The 17,893-nt window shown below is 38.1% G+C and overlaps 1 protein-coding gene across 6 annotated transcripts in view; it reads right to left on the bottom strand.

The window, feature by feature from the left end:
- The window catches only part of TSNARE1 (t-SNARE domain containing 1), a 496,518-nt gene that overhangs the window by 84,781 nt on the left and 393,844 nt on the right, over positions 1-17,893 (bottom strand). For all 6 annotated transcript variants that reach the window (XM_048938875.1, XM_048938870.1, XM_048938873.1 and 3 more), the window contains one exon: positions 10,813-10,928. In XM_048938875.1, the coding sequence (XP_048794832.1) occupies positions 10,833-10,928 (96 nt within the window). In that variant the 3' untranslated portion in view covers positions 10,813-10,832. The remainder of the gene's footprint in view (positions 1-10,812; positions 10,929-17,893) is intronic.

Below are 17,893 nucleotides of genomic sequence, written 5' to 3'. Positions count from 1 at the left end.
GTCACTTCAGCTAAACAAGCCCAGCTCCCTCAGCCTGTCTTTGTAGGGGAGGTGCTCCAGACTTCTAATAATCTTCATAGCATTCCTCTCCAACAGCTCCACATCCTTCCTGTACTGGGGCCCCCAGGTCTGGACGCAGTACTCTACACGGGGCCTCATGAAAGCAGAGTAGAGGGGGACAATCACCTCCCTGTCTCTGCTGGCCACCCCTCTTCTGATGGAGTCCAGGATACCATTGGCTTTCCAAACTGCAAGAGCATACTGCTGGTTCATATTCAGTTTTTTATCTACCAAGACCCCCAGGTCCTTCTCTCCAGAGCTAGTCTCAAATAGTTCTACTCTCAGTCTGTATGTGTATCTAGATTACTCTGACTCAAGTGCAAAACATTGCTCTTTAATGTGTTGAACCTCATTAGGTTCACATGAGCCCAGCTTTTGAGTTTGTTGAGGACCCTCTGAATTGTTCAGATCACATTACACAATGTACTACACATTCACATTCATAAAACTTATTTTAAACGATTTTACTAACATTCTATCAAAAGAAAAAGAGAAATTTCTGTCTATAAAGCAAGGAGAACCTTCAGTGTGCTGGATCAAGAGAGCAAATTCCAAACTGTCTGGTCCTTTTGACCTCCCAAAAGGATATAAAGCAGAACATGTGTTGAGCTGAAGATAAGCATCTGCTGCTGCCCAGAGAAACTGTTGCTTAAAAGCCATCACTAAGTATTTCACAGTAATCATGGTAGCAAATTATCCAGCACCAAAGAAGAAAATCAGAAACTATCGCTAGCAGTAGGGGGCAGAGAAACATTAAAAAAAAAGTGAAACAAAAATAACTGCTCAAATATATTTTATACTTATAAAATTAGCTTTAATGAACTATAAAATAAATAAGCCTTAATGAACTATAGCAGCCACTTACAATTATTTCTGTACTAATAAGCTTGGAAAGCGTATTTGCTATATACTGGTCATTAACAAGATATGTTTTGAATGTATAACTCAGTAAGAGAGAAGTTGTCACAAATTAAAGGAATTCCAGAAAGTTTGTGTATATATGACACCACAACAATATTTGAGAGTCAAAGGAAAAAGTTTTCTAGGCCAATAAACATCCAAATATGTTCATACAAGCTGAAATGTAGATTTTACAGCTTCTCTCTAGCATTAAATTTCTCTTCTATACTCTTTTTAACACTGCGTTCTGGAAAAAAATGTAAATAAATATTGGTTATTGGGATCTGCCTTGTACAGAACATTTAATAGGAATCCTTAATTGCATGTTGTAAACATAGTACAAATGGTAGCTGTAAAGCCAGGAGTAGTTTTGCTCAAAATAATCGACAAGAATGCCTCTTCATATAGCAAACTCCTTAACGAGACACAGAAATCGACATCAGGAAAACGATCCTTATGCAAAACAAAATGAAGGAAATTCCATTTATACACAAGAAATAATGACTGTGGGTGATGTCAAACACAGAAGCATGATTTGCAGGTAAGTCGTGGAGTCTCCATCCTTGGAGGTGCTCAAAACCTGGCCAGATTCAGCCTCAAGCATCTGCTTTGGTGACCTTGCATTGAGGAATGGGGTTGGACAAGATGATTTGATGAGGTATTAGAACAGGCTGGTCACATGGTGAAGTCACCATCACTGGAGGTGTTCAAGAAAAAAGTAGATGTCTCACTGAATGACATGGTCTAGAGAGGTAACAGGCATGGGTGATGGACTAGATGATCTTAGCGGTTTTTCCAATCTTAATGATTCAATTCTACGATCCCTGTTGGATCCTGCCAAATTCAGCCATTCTGTGATTCTGTAAAGTATCGGCACCTCAGGAGTTTGGCGTCTATACAGGTAAGAAGGTGTCCAACCAAGAAGCAAAGTGCAATGCAGGCAGTTATTAGCACAGCCTTACATTGGGTGGGCTTCTTTTCAAAAATCTCTTCAATCTAAATTTGCACAGAAGGTGCTCAATATAATGCTGCTGTGTGCTTCTTCTTCTTTAGCACTCAGACTTTAAGAAGAAAAAGCAGATGCCTTGAAATGTTCCACAGCCAATGTGTTTTTTTTAATATAAAGACTAGGCAGACAATAAAAAAGGATCAAATTATTGTTGTTTAATGAGTTACTGCTTGTTAGCAGAGAGGCAGCAAAGGTTGGGATGTTATTTCTAGCATGTTTTGATGACATGACATCAAAACTAATGCATTTTTCTCTGTGCTCTCTGTGGCTGTACATGGACAGCCAGAGTGGTTCAGCTAATGAGAGGTAATTCAATCAACCACTCAAATGTGAAAATTGATATGATCTATCTCTACTTCTAGTCTACTTTGTGTATTTTTTCAGTAACAAGAAACTTTGCCTTCTGTTGGGATGATCAGATTCATTTGAGAAAGGCTCTCTGCATAGAAATTCCCAATGACCTAGTTCTGCAAAAATGAAAATGGTTTATGCTCTGTGCAGCCCAGTCACTTGACACTGTAATGGTAAAAGCTATTTCAGTGTAAAAATATGGCTATTAATTAGGGAATTAATAATGTGTCAAAGCTTGAGCAACTTCCTTACCAAACTCTGAAGTAAAAGAACCATCTCTGTAGGATTTCTTAGCAAATACAGCTTTTTCTGTAACAATTACTTAAGTCAAAAGTTTCCAGAAACATCTGAAAAGGTCATTTTGAGAGCAGAAACATACTCTGCAAATGAAAGGTTGTTGTGCAAGAGTCCAAACTCCTATTAAAGCCTAATGAAAATACAAAGAATATTTCAGAAAATCCACTGAGTATGGTGGAATAATAACTTCTGTTTTAAAAATGGCTTGCAAATCTACATCACAGAGAGAAAGACAATTTTTTTATTATTTATACATTAAACAGACATAATACTACCAAGATGTGGATATTTGTAAGGTAATCCAAGAAGGTACATGTGTGCGTAGCTATTGGAGGCTCAGCAACCACTAAATAATAACTCAACAGTCATGTGGGACTTTTTCAATTTTTCTTATTCCCAAAGGCTCAGAAGACAAGGAGCCCATGGAAATAGTCTTGAATGAGCCATCTAACTTTTATCTGATTTCACTCTCCAGTTTAAATAATACCTCCCAGAGCATTATAGTTGCTTGGAAAGAGCAAGATGGTGAATGGCATCTGTGAGCAACATGCTGCACTATTCCCTCAAAAGAAATTCTGTTTTGTATGTCTTTGAAGAGAAGTTTTTCATATTTACATCTTAAGAATACAGACAAGTAGAATACCTAAATGTGTCAAAACCTGGTATTCTCAGAGCTTCCATTTAATACTACTTTGTACATGTCCACAGAAGGGGAAAAAAGCCTACCGATGAAGTATTTGCAGTTGATTTTGGAGATTCAATACTGTCAGTGTTGTTTTGATAGAAAAAAGAGTGCTCAGAGGCTATAGTGTTAAGACTGAACTTATGAGTTACTTAGGAAGAAAAAAAATAGAAAAACAACATGAATAGCACATTAATATTAAGAGTAGGGAAAGTGAGTATTTATCAATTCTAGTGCCAGCGATAAAGTCTTCTTCAAACTCTCTCTTTCATATGCAGTAGTTACTTATAGTCCTTCTACCACTTAGAGCCAAGAAAGACCAGGATGAACAAAGAACTTCCCTGGACAATTTTTTTCTGCTTTCATCCTTCCCACAACACCAAGATCTCTCTGATTTGAAGGGGTTAAATAAAACTGACAACCCAAGCACAGTCAACTGAAAGTGTCATTCAACAGAGTTGGATGATGCTGAGCAGTTTATAAATCTGTGTCTCTTGTGTAAAAAGCCTAATCCTCCCTTCTCATGGTTCTAGTGATTTATGTCTGAGAGAACTCTCCCAAGCTATTCATCATACTGAAAACATTCATGCTCCCTCAACCAGACACCTCTCCTCCTGAGGAATTGAAAGCATCCATAGGGAAGTGGACACTTGTTTCTGACTCATTCAAAGGTTTTGGACATTCACTTAGGACAATCTTTTCCAAGTTGAAATTTCAATTTTAGGCAGCTAAAGTCATATACGATTAAAGCAGTTAATGGAAGGACCAGTGATGACCACAATTCCAGCAGACGTTAATTTTTCTTTTCACAAATAAATAACACAGAATATGAATCAAGACGGTTATTAGTCTAAACCAAAGATCATTAGTCTGAACCATTTTCAAAAACAACAGTATGGCCATTTTTCTGTTTTTTTTTTTTTTTTTTTTAATAAATAATTTTTTAAAAATTTTATTTTTATCTCAGTAGAAACCAAGTGCTTCTGTTTTTATCTTGGTAGAAACCAAATGCACGGAACTGAAGACCACCATCTTCTGTCATATCTGTGTAAGTGTGTCATCATGGCTCAAGTTTAAAGGCCTTGCAAAACATAAATAATTTGTGCATGCAGTGCCTTTTGTAAGCTCAGACACTTTGCATCCATCTGAAGGATCAGCACTGTGCACAGTCAGTTACTAGGAGTACTCCATTTTCCTACCAATTACAAAGAACCACTGCAGAAACTTGAGACATGACAAAGAAAGCTGCTGATTGCTCAGGAGTCCCTACTGACTCTGAATTCAAATCAATGAATTCATATTACTATACATTACTTGAGCTGCAGGAGCTGCAGTTTAAGGTGAAAGCAACGTAACACATCCTCCTTTAGCTTTTTTCACAGCAGAATTAACCACCTGGCATTATGTGATGCTTGTAAAAGCCCAAATGCATGCAGACGGACAGCTATCAAGGTCAATCTGAAATGCATTCAACTACAGTAAGCTGATCATGTGATATCCCATCAAAATGTTCATCTGATTCAAGGTTTGCATAATTGATGAAAACTCAGAGAACTTAGGAATAAATTCACCTATTTCCTGGCATGTTCGCTTCTTGCTCTGTTATTTTGTAAGGTTTTTCACATAAGACCAACTTTTATCTCCTAAAAATCTCATTTTCTACTAGTGATTATTTCTCTATTCTACATGTTTGTACCATAGATTTCAACTGGCTATCATGGAAGTAATTTAGTTAAAAGAAATGCAGATGTGGCCTCTGGAAATGGAATCAGAAAAGGCTTGGAGAATATAAATGTTAGCTTGAATTAAGAAATTGGGCCAAATCTTAAAACCAGACCCATTAAATATTAATTAGTGAAAATTCAGATCTCGTTTCTGACTGGTATATATTCAAAGCACAAAAGTTACTGCAGAACCAGAATGCACCTCAGTTTTCCTTGCCAGAGCAAAAATTGAGTGAGGATGCCAAGATCTGAGCAATTAATTATAGACTACAAGACAAGAATTGAATTGACAAGAGCTGACACCTGACTGTAAATGTAGCAAACTTCACAAAATAATAGAAAACAAGGAAAAAATATTGTAAAGTTATTGATTTCTGATGGTGTTGTAGAGCAAGCATTGCAGGAAAGCCACAGGCAAGGCAGGTGGGTGAATTATTTTAGAATCTGAATGACAGCAGTCAAAAATATTAATAACCATACAGAGCTCAAGAGGCTAAAGGAAGGTTGAAAACTGAAGCACCTGTGTCATTAATAAGCCATACACAGACTTGTAAAGACAGAGACAGTAAGTAAAGCCAGCCCCATGATACTAAGTTAAACAGCAAAAGCAATGCCATGAATTAAAGCTGTCTCTTTTTTTTTTGCCCTAAGTTAGGTAGAGTTCATTAGGGTTGAATTACAGCTCTGATAAACTCTGAGTAGGAAGTGCTCTATTCTTGCGACTTAACATCATCAGGCCAGTGATGCACCAGGCAAATGTCAGAATTCCTATTGCATGTATCTGAAAAGGGTGCCCAAACTTGTTCCCTGATGGGCAGGAATGATTGAACTGCTGAATTGTAATACTGAACACAAAGCTACTTCTCAATACTTCCCTCTCTGCCATAAACAGTCCTCATTATACCAATAGACAGGGGCTCTGATTGCATTTATTGGTGTGTTACTGATGTGTCCTGTCTTAGGAGTGCTTCCTCTTGGCATAGCATGGTACTCTATGCCTAACAATACCTGCTGCCACGAGAGAAAATACAACACAAATGAAATCAGAAGAGATGCTCTGAGGCTGATCCAGCAAAAACCCATCTTACAAAAATACATTTTGCTGTCCTGATCTCAAACTTGAAGATATAAAGCTTTGAGGTGAAGATGCTCTTTACATCCCTAGGATGGATGGCATTAAAGGGCATTCCTCTGCTCCTCCAAGCACTCATAGTGACTGCAACTGCAAATTTTATCACTCCTACTGTACTGCAAAGAAGCAGAGATCGGCCTACAGAGATGCTGTAGTAAACAGAATACTGAAAAAAAGTAAAGAAAAAACAAAAACTAAAGACAGACTGTATAAAATCAGCTGCCTCAATCTCATTCTTATTGGTCAGGATGAGGAAAACATTTATCCACATAATAAGCCAGTAAATTAATTAGGCAAAGAAAATTGTGATTGCAAACGAGAAAAAATAAACAAATTAAGACAATATTTTCCAGTTTTCTATAATGATTAATTCAATTTAAATTCAAAAAGAGACATCTACATATTTAGAAAATAGATATTTGGAGCCTGATTATTGCTTTTCCATATGTACTGCAGTCATGCAGTAGACATGTTGGCCAATATGTTGGTTTTTTTTAACTGTACATTGAGGACTAAATGCTGATTGCATTAAGAGTGGAACTCCTTCCTCAGTATACTTTTAAAAAGTTTATAATGTTTCAAAATGGTTATATTAGCAAGAAAGGAATGCATCAGTGGTTGTCAAGGAACTTCCTGAGGGCTGGAGCACCTCACCTACAAAGACAGGCTGAGGGAGCTGGGCTTGTTCAGCCTCGAGAAGAGAAGGCTGCGGGGTGACCTCATGGCAGCTTTCAGTACCTAAAGGGAGCCTACAAACAGGAGGGGAGTCAACTTTTTGGAAGGGTAGATAATGGCAGGACAAGGGGAGATGGTTTTATGTTGAGGGAGGGAAGATTTAGGTTGGATACTGGGGAAGTTCTTTACAGAGAGAGTGGTGAGATGCTGGAACAGGCTGCCCAGAGAGGTTGTTCAAGGCCAGGGTGGATGGGGTCCTGGGCAGCCTGGTCTAGTGTTAGATATGGAGGTTGGTGGCCCTACATGTGGCAGGGGAGTTGGAGCTTGATGATCCTTGAGGATCATCCAAACCAGGATGTCTGGTCTTCCAACCCACACCATTCTGTGATTCTATGATTCCTGGATGAAATGTGAAATGCTGAAATGTGTTTTAGAAGCAGAGGAGACACATTGTGCTGCAATGACTTCCGACAAGAAAAGGGCACAAAATAGTTAAGTCATCTTTCTTTGGATAAATACATGGTCAAGTTGCTACTGAGAAGCTTTTTTTCCAAATGTACATGTAGCATCTTACTAAAAATCTGGCATCTTTCTTTTTTTTCCTATTAAAAATGCCCTAGACTTGGGATTCCAACAGTCTCAATTGTCATCTTAGGTAATTGTGCACTCATCCAAATGAGTCACAAACTACAGATGACACGCAAAGTCCACACAGGCTAAGAAATCCTGACACTGGACAAAGATATTGTTAAAGGAGGGACCTCCTTTAGCTTGCCGTTGTGGTACTGTGCTTTTCAGATGTTTACTGATACAAATCAAAAAAAACAAAAAACAATAACAAAAGAACAGCAAAATGAGCAGCTGCAGTGTTGCTCCAATATGAGCAACGTGACCCAAAATCTCCTGGGCTATTTTCCTGAGGTGTCAGCAAACAAACGTAAAGACGTAAGGCCTCAGGAGTTTCTTCACGTCTTCCATAGATGCTCTACCCTCTCTCTGCCAGACGAAACCGCCCCAAGGGAGCACTGACATACTTACAACAAGGGGCTCATCAGGCAGAAGTCAGGGCTCAGAGCTCTCCTGAACAGCTGGTCTCTCTGCACGCACTTAGACAGCAGCTGACGGTGTCACCGCAGCTTGGGAAAGTGATTGAGAAAAGTGCTCTTTGTTTTCCAAGATTCATAAACTGATCTGTCCTATGGAAGGAATGGCCAAATTCATGTCTGATTTGTTTTGAAAACACAAGTGCTTTTTAGTCTTTCTGAGAAGAACCATTGATTCAGCATCATTAATGAGAAATAGGGAAAAAAAGAAAATTTTAATGACAGTGATCATAAAGATCATTAGTGACCATAGATACTGCAGGCATAATTTCATTCCTTTAGCTCATTGAATAGTGACCTTCAGATTTCTCATTGTGGCTGCACTTGTTAAAGTTAAAAAAGCCTATCCTGATATCATGGAAAGTGGGCTTAAATCACATCAAATGGGTAATTGGTGGTGCTTCTTTTGGTTTCTTTCTGATTCAACACAGAAAAAAAAATAGTTTGATGATGGGTTAAACGAAGTTCTGGCTTGTCATTACTAAACTTGAGATTTTATTCATTTATGTGTCCTCTGCCAATTCAGAGTATATTGTAACCATTTCCCTAACTCTTTTTCTTCCCTTTATTTTCTCTGAACTGTCATGTATAGCTGTTATGCATTAAAAGCCAGCTGTTCTCTCTCTCCCTAAAGTATGCAAGACAGTTTTATATGAAACAGTTTGTTGAGGTAGCTGAAACTTTAAATCTACTTGTATTTTAAAATCCATTTGCACTGCAACTCAGAATAGAAAAAATGTTCATCATAGACATGGAAATTCTGAAAATCCTCTGTTTTCTTAAATTTTCTAAATCTAAATGTGAATTCTGCTACAAAACATTTGGGATCAATACAGATTAAGAACAATTTATAATGATGTAAAGTAAACTTGCTCCCATATAACTCAGGCAGACTTCGTCTTCTCTTGTAGTTCTGGAGAGTAACTTATGCTTTAAACTTAATAATTAGTTTCCCAACCAATGAGAAAAAGTACAGCGTTATATTTTTCCTAGGGCTTTCATTAAGATCTGTAGGTTCACTTCCCTCAAGACATGGATCTCTTAACAGAAGATTAAATCCAGTTTCCTGATGGAATTTTATTGTTAGAATATTTTGGTTCTCTGACTATCTACTTAAAGTATTTAAATTAAAATGTGTCTAGATTTAGTCAACTGTTGATAAGATTTGCGACTTCTAGTAGCTGAGAATATTTAAGCACATATGAACCAAATTTTATTATATTACAAATTGCCATGAGGGATCACATTTTAAACCAGACTTATGCAGAGTAAAACTAGAGTAATGCAAATAAAATTATTGTAGCTACTATAGATTTAAATCAGGACAGATCACTATCTGCATCTGTAAGCAGTGTCTCTTATGTAAGGAGGTATAAAAGCATATATAGAATTAATATATGCACATACATATTATATAAAATGACCCCTTCATATATTGTATAAAAAGATATCTTCCTCACTTAAGCAGTGGTCCAACACTCTAGTGTGTATGCAAGAGCAGAAAACCATTTAATGGACACTTCTCCTAGCATTCAATAGTATAGAGCTCATGACAGATTCAAGTTTTTCCATCCACAGTGTCATGCTGGAAGGAGTTCCTCAGCCCAAGTACACTTTGTGTGAAGAACTGTCTCAGTATTTGTTTTGAATCAATCCCTGCTATTTCATCTGATAGCACAATTAAGAAGACATATTAAAGGGCAATGAATTCACCCTGAGATGGAAGAACGGCCATACCAATAGCGAGGAGCTCTTGTAAAATGAAGCAATTACCAAAATATATCAATTCTTTTTTCTTTCTTCATTGTTTTTACCAGAAGATCATTCAGATTAGAAAATCTCTGCTTAAACTGCCAGAAATGATTGCAGTGAGCCTCAGCATAATGCAGTATCTACTAGGTATATGAAGGTGATAGGACGGAGGCTGGGACACAGGAGGTTGCTTAACCAAAAGTTGCCCTCACCTTTATAGCTTTCTGCCTCAGAGGCCCTAACTTCAGTCAGCAGGAATGTCCCACTCTTGGGTTCTGGGTTCAGCTGTTATAAACCCTGCTAGTGGTAGCAGACACATACACCTGGATGACCAGAGCCCTCTAGGTGGCAGAGATTCTGTGAACATGACAACTACTGTGAATAATGGCCAACCAATCTTAAAAGGCACCTGGAAATGCTTTTTATCAGATAGAGATTATGGGTAAAACAACTGAGTCATTTTCCTATGGTACTGAAAAAGGAAAGAGGAAAAGAAGAAGGCAAATATGCTCTTAAAGCATATTTCTTCACAAAATGTACTTCAGAGATGGCATGAAGTTGATTTTATGTATCACCTGTCTTGGAAAGCTTTCATCTCCTCTCTATCATAGACCAACACTTCTTTTAGGGGTGGATCCAGAGCAAAAACCATTAGTAGCCCTTTTTTGTTCTTGCCTGTGCTTTATCTCTATCCAGGCATCTTCATACCCCTCAAGAGGGTTTGGTTCCAACATCTCTATGCATGCACTTTGGAACATCTCAGTAGGATGCTGGATCCCCCTTCCTACTTTGCTTGTCATTATGTTGTCTTCCATACCCTTTCAGCACTTCTAGTTTAGTGGATTTAAGATTCATTCATTAGTATTTCCTAAGTCCATATGAAAAAAGAAATACAGCAAAGGCAGAAGAGAAAACAACAGAAAGTTATTTAGTTTGAAACAGAACCTCAGTATATGTTTAAGGATTCACTAAGGATGCTATTTCCAAGCTCAAATACTACTTAAAGGAAATAATTTTCCTATGCCAGACCTGAACCTGCAAGCCAAGATAAATCTTTCTCAGCACTTCCAGGTTCCTGAATTGTCTCCCCATCATCTCACAGAGTATAAGATTTTTAAGGGTTTTACCTGTGGAAACAGTCATCAGATCAATGTTTGACTGAGACTGCAATGATTATGACGATGAACAGCAGAACGGCCACAGCAGCAGAGAGGAGGCAGCACTTCATCTTCCTGGCTCGTAGCTGAAAGAAGAGAAAGAAATAAATGCATGGATATTGGAATAGGAAGATGGAGAGTATATTCACGAAGAAATTTTGCCATTTTTCCATCAATGAGACTATCTAAAACAAAACAACGTGGTACAACATGGAGAACTTGTGTCTTTGTTCATAATGATCCATTCCTCTGAACGACCTCTTTTCTCCCTTTTCAAGGGAAATCTCCTTAAATATAATCACCTTCCTGATAAAACAATTGCACCTGTCCAGAGTTCTCTATCTTCCAACTGAAACATCAATCTAATTTGGAAGACTATGTTGATATTACTGATATTACCTACTTTTCACACCTTGCCCTAAGTGGTGTAATGAGCCCTAACAGTGGTTAGAAATTCTATGTTAAATGGTTTACACCTCTCTGTACTGCTATTACCCATAGAGTTCTACTTCTCTAGCTATTTTGTTCCATAGAAGTTTTGGCCTCTTACACAAGTGCCTGGAAGTGCCAGGGAACTCCTCCATCCACTTAGTTCTCCATTTGCTTTACAGTTATTCACACCAAAATGTTTTCTTTGGGTCTGGAAAAAAATTAGACACTTTCAGTAAGAAGATCTTTTCGTCAGGTATGCAAGGCAGGAAATCATTCTTCCCCTTCCCCAAAAACTCTGCTTAGTGGCAACCCTTTGCTCATACCTTTAAATGAGTTTACAATGACTCCTAGGGGAAGTACACGGTTGTACCATGGCTGCCTCTTTCTTTAATGAATTTTTTCACCCATTAAGTGTTTCTTATACACTTGCAGCCTTCATTTCTAGAAGGATAACTGGATTCTGAAAGCTGAATGCATGAGACAATAGTTTTGCTACAGAATCCTCTTTTCTTTTAACCTCAGTTAATTCCAAAGCAAACCAGAAAATCTCTGCTTAAAACTGAAGACTATCTTAAAACATCTAGATGTCCTTGTCCACTTCAGCGATGTCAGAGCCTTTCCTCTGTCAGCAGAGGATGCTAACAGGTCATTAAGCGATTTAGCATCCAGCAGTGGTCTAATATTCCTAATGAGAATTTCAAAGGCTGTAGGGGGCTTTTATTTCAGACCCTTTGCAGAGAGGTTCCTTTATTTTGCTCTATCACTGCAAATTTATATTCACTGTTATTTTCTCCCTACATAGATTTTTTTCTTTTTTTTTTTTTAAAGAGTGTAAAGCAACCATCACACTCAACCATAGACAGATTCATTGGAGGGTAGGAGAGAAAGGGCCTAGCCTGTATTCTGATATTTAGGTTAACATTTTATGACCTTGCCCTGGCTGGCAAGTCAGGATAATGATTCCTATTCTGTTAACATCTCTTACGAGATTCAGTAACACTGTCCTTTTTATAGCCCCCATGCACTTAACCAGCCCTGTCTTATGAAGAGGACAATCCTGTATGTTGGTGAGGTGATGGATGCAACACTTGCTTGTAGGTATCCTTTGGGAGCTAGTAGGGAGTCTATAGCCTTAGATTGATTGCATAGCTCTTGCAAGCTTTTCAGTGCCCTAATTAGTGAAGAAAGACATTAGCACGTAGCAGGTAGGGCAAATTGTTCTCATCACCAGATAGGATCTACAGACCATAGTATAGGGACCTTGAAGAATATGCAATAATAAACAGCATACATTATAATAGTAAACACAGCAAACTCTGGTAATTATCCCCAGTTGAGGTTAACAGAGAGTGACTGCTAAACTGAGATTATAAACAATGTCTTGTCATTGTGGAGGGAAGTTGGGAAACAAATAATGCAGTCCTGTGACTCTTAATAGCCCCAAGACATCATGGCACATTGAAAACACATCACCATCAGAAATTTAAGGACTAAACAACTTGCATATGCTATGATTTAGTTTTCCCAGGTATGCATGTATAGTTAATGAAAAAATATTTTTCCCCAGCAGGATCTCTAATTTACTTGTTCAGTAAATGGGTAATTATTGCACTATGCACATACTATATTTACATATATTTTACTTATAGATATTCTTAGTACATCCATTAAAGCCATTCTCACACAAGACCAGAAAAAACTTTAAACCTTTCACTTAACACCAAGGCCCTAATATTTCTACGGAAGTTTCAAGACAATAGAACCATTTAAAGAGTATCTTCCATTCCAAACATCAGTGTGCTTATGGGTTCATTTTAAGGTAAGGAAGTGGAGACAGAAACCATAGCTGGTAGTCTGGCTGATCTCAGGAATGTTCAAATTCCCCAAATAGTAAAAAATAATAATAATAAAAGCATGATGTAGTTTATTGATTCAGGGTTGATCCACATGATAAACCATTTCCAAATCTGCAACAGGATCATTTCTCCCAAGGGCAAGATCCTGTAAAATGATTCATTTATTGTAGGACATAATTCTTCAGGGAACTTTGCTTTTTCATAACATATCCCATGCCTCCAACTAGTCTTCAGTTGATTTCACTCATCTTTTTCAAGCCCTTTCTCCCCTCAGCTACTGGAGATCTTTCTTTTACACTGTCCACATTAATGTTACTGCTTATTTTCCTTGACTTTTCTGGGCTCTGCACAGGAAGCCTTACAGGCCTTTGACCTCCTCTCAGTTCCCATAGCCCAGTGCAACTCTCTCCCACAGCTGCAGGACTGTATGATAATTCTGTCAAGCTTCTTCTACTGTCAAGGAACACATACTGAAGTAATGGCATGCCTAGGAACAGTAACACAGCACAGGTACTGACAGCTGAGGTATACTCGTGGTACAAACTGAATCTTGAGAGTGCTTCTCCCCCTCTCAGTTTCCAAGAAGTATTAAGGAAAATCGAGAAAACACCATTAAAAAAATTTTTTTTTCCATAGACTTAAAGGTTTTTTTTTTTGCCAAATTCTCATAAAGATGGAAAAAAAAAAAAAAAGGCATGTCTCCTTTATCCATTTCTTTTCTGTTAAATTGTAAAGCTCTGTCCACATATATGCTGCACAAGAATATAACAAAACCTCCTAAAATATGTTTGTCCTACGGAAATATATTTCCCAAAACTCCATTTTAGAAAACACTGACTACCTCTAACTATTAATTAAAGTATGTATCCATATCTCTAAATATAAGAGATATGGAAAACCTGACCCACAAAATTTCAGGCCAAATTTTAGACAAGTTTAAAGCAACTAGAAAGAATAATTTTCTGGTAGAAGATGTACGACAAAAAAATATAAGCAGTCTTATCTGATTTTATTTTAATTATATTAGTTTATCCTTAACCCCAAATGATGTGGTGTTGCATTGCTCTGGTATTACAGCTCTGTCCCAATCTGTTTTAAGACCATTTCCCATAACACAAGGAACTTGTTGATTAAATTTGAGCTAATCTATTTTCCTTGTAAACATTTGCCCAAGATGAAAAGAATATAGTGTGGGACCAAAAAAAACCACCATCAAAAATAGGAGCAGCCCAAATCCTGAAGTAAGAAGTAATGGCTCTCTACAAGTTATTCTGCTAAGCTCTCAGGGCTTTTTAGTAACACATTATTAGTAAAGATATATTTTAGTCTTGACAAAAGCTCTTTAAGCACACGTGAAATAGTGAGGAGCGAAAAGCAGAAAAGGAATGAGCAAGGCTATTTAGGGACACAGCTGAGGAGTGCTTTACATTGACAGGAGAAGTGGATATGACTGAGCCTGGAAGAAATCCTTCCATCACCATTTCATAAAAGAAGCTGTAGGTCATGTTCTACAGCCTAGAAGGTATTTCTTTCTTGGGGGTGAAATGTTAAGAGACATTCTAATTATGTCACAACAGACAGTTAAATCATTAACAACTATTAAAGCCCAATACTGCCCTAGGCCCAGAAAAAGAAGATTCGTTTTGGAAATTCCTAAGTAAGTGCAGTTACAAAGAGAAAAAAAAAAAGTGTCTTTGCTAGAGAATCAAATGCTGGCAAGAGCAAAGCATAAATAAGAGGAGAATGGTCCAAAACTGCTTATCCTGTATGATTCAGATATGGAAAAGCAGCACTGTGGTTCTCTGCTATCTATGGATTGCTTCCACCATACACTGCAATTCAGGGAGGCAGAGAATTCCCAGCTGGCCTTCTTAAAGAAAACAAATATAAGAAGGACATAAAGCTATTATAGAGTGTCCAAAGCAGGGATATAATGATCACAGAATCACAGAATTGTAGGGCTGAAAGGAACCTCTAGCAGTCACCTAGTCCAACCGCCCTGCCAAAGCAGGTTCCCTAGATTAGGTTGCACAAGTAGGTGTCTTGGCAGGTCTTAAATGTCTCCAGAGGAGACTCCACAACCTCTCCGGACAGCCTGTTCCAGTGCTCTGCCACCCTTACTGTGAAGAAGTTCTTAAACACCTTTGTATTACGCTTCAGTTTGTGGCCATTTCCTCTTGTCCTGTCATCACGCACTGCTGAAAAGAGTCTGGCCTTGTCCCTTTGCCTCCTGCACCTTAGATATTTATAGACATGATGGGGAATGGTGTGGAGAGCAAGGTATATGGGGAGGGGCTTGCTAGGTTCAGCACAGAGCAGAGCAGACTGAGAGGAGGCTGTTCCTACAGCTCCATGGTTGCGGCATTTTCTAGGTCATCTTCAGGACAAAAGCCCTGGGCAGGTTGCTATCATTAGCCAAACTAATCTTGCAAATATCACACCTCCCTATTATGTCCCTCTCTGTTCACTGGCTTTAGATGAGGACAGGGATGAGGACAGCAGAGAAAGAGCAATGCTCAAGATTGCTCAGCATTGCTCTATAACTCTGCAACTCCCTCTATAATGAGGGGAAGTTGTAGTGAGGTGGGTGTTGGCCTCTTCTCTTGTATAACTAGTGATAGGATGAGAAGGAATGGCCTCAAGTTGTGCCAGAGGAGATTCAGAATGGACATTAGGAAATACTACTCTGAAAGAGTGGTCAGGCACTGGAATGTGCTGCCCAAGGAGGTGGTGGAGTCACCGATCCTGGAGATGTTCAAGGGACATTTAAATGTTGTGTTGAGGCACATGGTTTAGTGAGAACTAGTGGTGATACACACAGGTTGGACTGGATGATGTTGATCTTTTCCAACCTTGGTGATTCTGTGATTATATAATCTAAGATTATATAATCTAAGACCCAACAGCACGTCTTCCTCCCTCCAGCAATGTAAAATAGTGAAAGTACTGACACACCCCAGGCTTTTCAGCTAGGTTGCATGGGCAAGAATCTGATTTGTGGGAAAGTTCTATCTTTCAGTCTTCATTTCTAAGGTCATTATCGTAAGTGAGCAAAAAGCCATCCTGTACTCAGTGTAAAAGGACTCAGTAGGGCTATCCTGAAGAATGCTTTTTAAATAGTGAGCAAATAATGAAGCATCTTCTAACAGAGCAAGGATGACAAGAACTTGTGGAAGTACAATTCCACAAATCATGCAATGAAGTATGTCTGTTACAGAGATCTATCTCCTGCAAGCTCATCTTGGTGGGAGGGATTAAAAAACAACCAACCAAACAGACAAAACAACAACAACAAAAACCCCTCAAAAATAAAACAAAAAAGATCTGCATAATAACAGTCTTCAATTGTTGGGTTAGGTCTTTTTAGTGGTCTCTATCAGGCAATGAAAATTCACCTTGATTAATTTTCAAGTACTGTTTCTTTTCAGATAAACGAATCTGTTTGACATAAAATGGGACACTTCTCATGCAAATCTCTGCATAGAGAGTTTTGTGACATTAAAGAGGTTCATACAATTTCTTTCACCCTGCCCTCAGAGGTCATTTGGTATTGCGCTAAAGCATTTGTCTGTGCCCTTAATATACATTTTGAAAGCCAATTTGTGGTCTGTTGATTGGGAGCCCAGGTCCTTAATAACATTTGGGCACATTTATACAGAGATGATATTATAAATCTGAAACTACTGTCACTCCAATATCACCAGCAGGAACTCTGCTGAATGCTGTGGACCTCTCATGGGAGAGTAAAAGGAAATACTGGAGTAATGCAGCAGAAAATGAGATCAGAGATGTATGTTTACCTCAAAGTATAATGCAAACATAGAGAGGGAAAAATTCCTCATACACTCTCAACATTGTCTTCATCATTATTATTTTTGTTTTTATATTCTATTTACGTTGACAAAATCCCTCAGCTAAGTAATACACAATCATCTCTGATAAGACAGTAAACACAATGTGTTATTGCAACAGAAGTGAGGAGTATGACCTTTAATGTGTGTAAAAATTAAAATGCACTGACCAGATTTGGTGACCTTTATGGTAAAGCTTCCTTATAGAGTAACAATGAATTTGCTATTAAATATCACTGCTTCCGCAGACAGGCAAGAAAAGGCCAGTACTATTATTAAGCACTTTTGGTGTACTTAAATGAGTACAAAGTAGTCAAGTTGCATATGAATAAAACCTAAAAGATTTGATAGCAACAGAAAAAGGGGAGCCAGCAAGAGAATATCACTTTGCTTTGTCACATTGGTCTTGTACCTTGACTGCCACATCATTTGGATCAATTTCAAACTTCTCCTTGTGACTCAGTGTCTACATATTTGAAATTTGGCACTAATCCTGCATAGCCTTGCCATTCCAACTTTCTTTGTGATTCACTTCTTACTCATTTACCTTTATTTCACCTGCCATCTATAGGCATGATTCTTCCACATCTCCTATGGCAAGATTGTGTTTTCTGCCACTTTTCTATTTAGCCAGTGATAATCATTCAGGATGACATTTTCCATGCCTGAAATCAATCTCAAACTGATATACACATTTCATTTAAATGCAGCCAATTCAAAGATGGAAACTACAGAAAAATGTCAAAGTATCCCATGCTGACAAAGATAAAACAAACATCTTCTTTAGTGTCTCCATGCTTCACAGCAGGATGGAGAGCAGAAGGAAGAACATGGAAAATAAAGTTTGTCCAGTCAGTGAGGGCGTGCTTTTTGTTGTTCTGAAGAAATTTGGCTCTGCTTGGGAAAGGTAAG

The sequence above is a fragment of the Lagopus muta genome, chromosome 3, assembly GCF_023343835.1.
Source record: "Lagopus muta isolate bLagMut1 chromosome 3, bLagMut1 primary, whole genome shotgun sequence".
Classification (NCBI taxonomy): Eukaryota; Metazoa; Chordata; class Aves; order Galliformes; family Phasianidae; genus Lagopus; species Lagopus muta.
The sequence above is the reverse complement of the archived record's forward strand: the minus strand, read 5'-3'. Positions and strand labels throughout refer to the sequence as shown.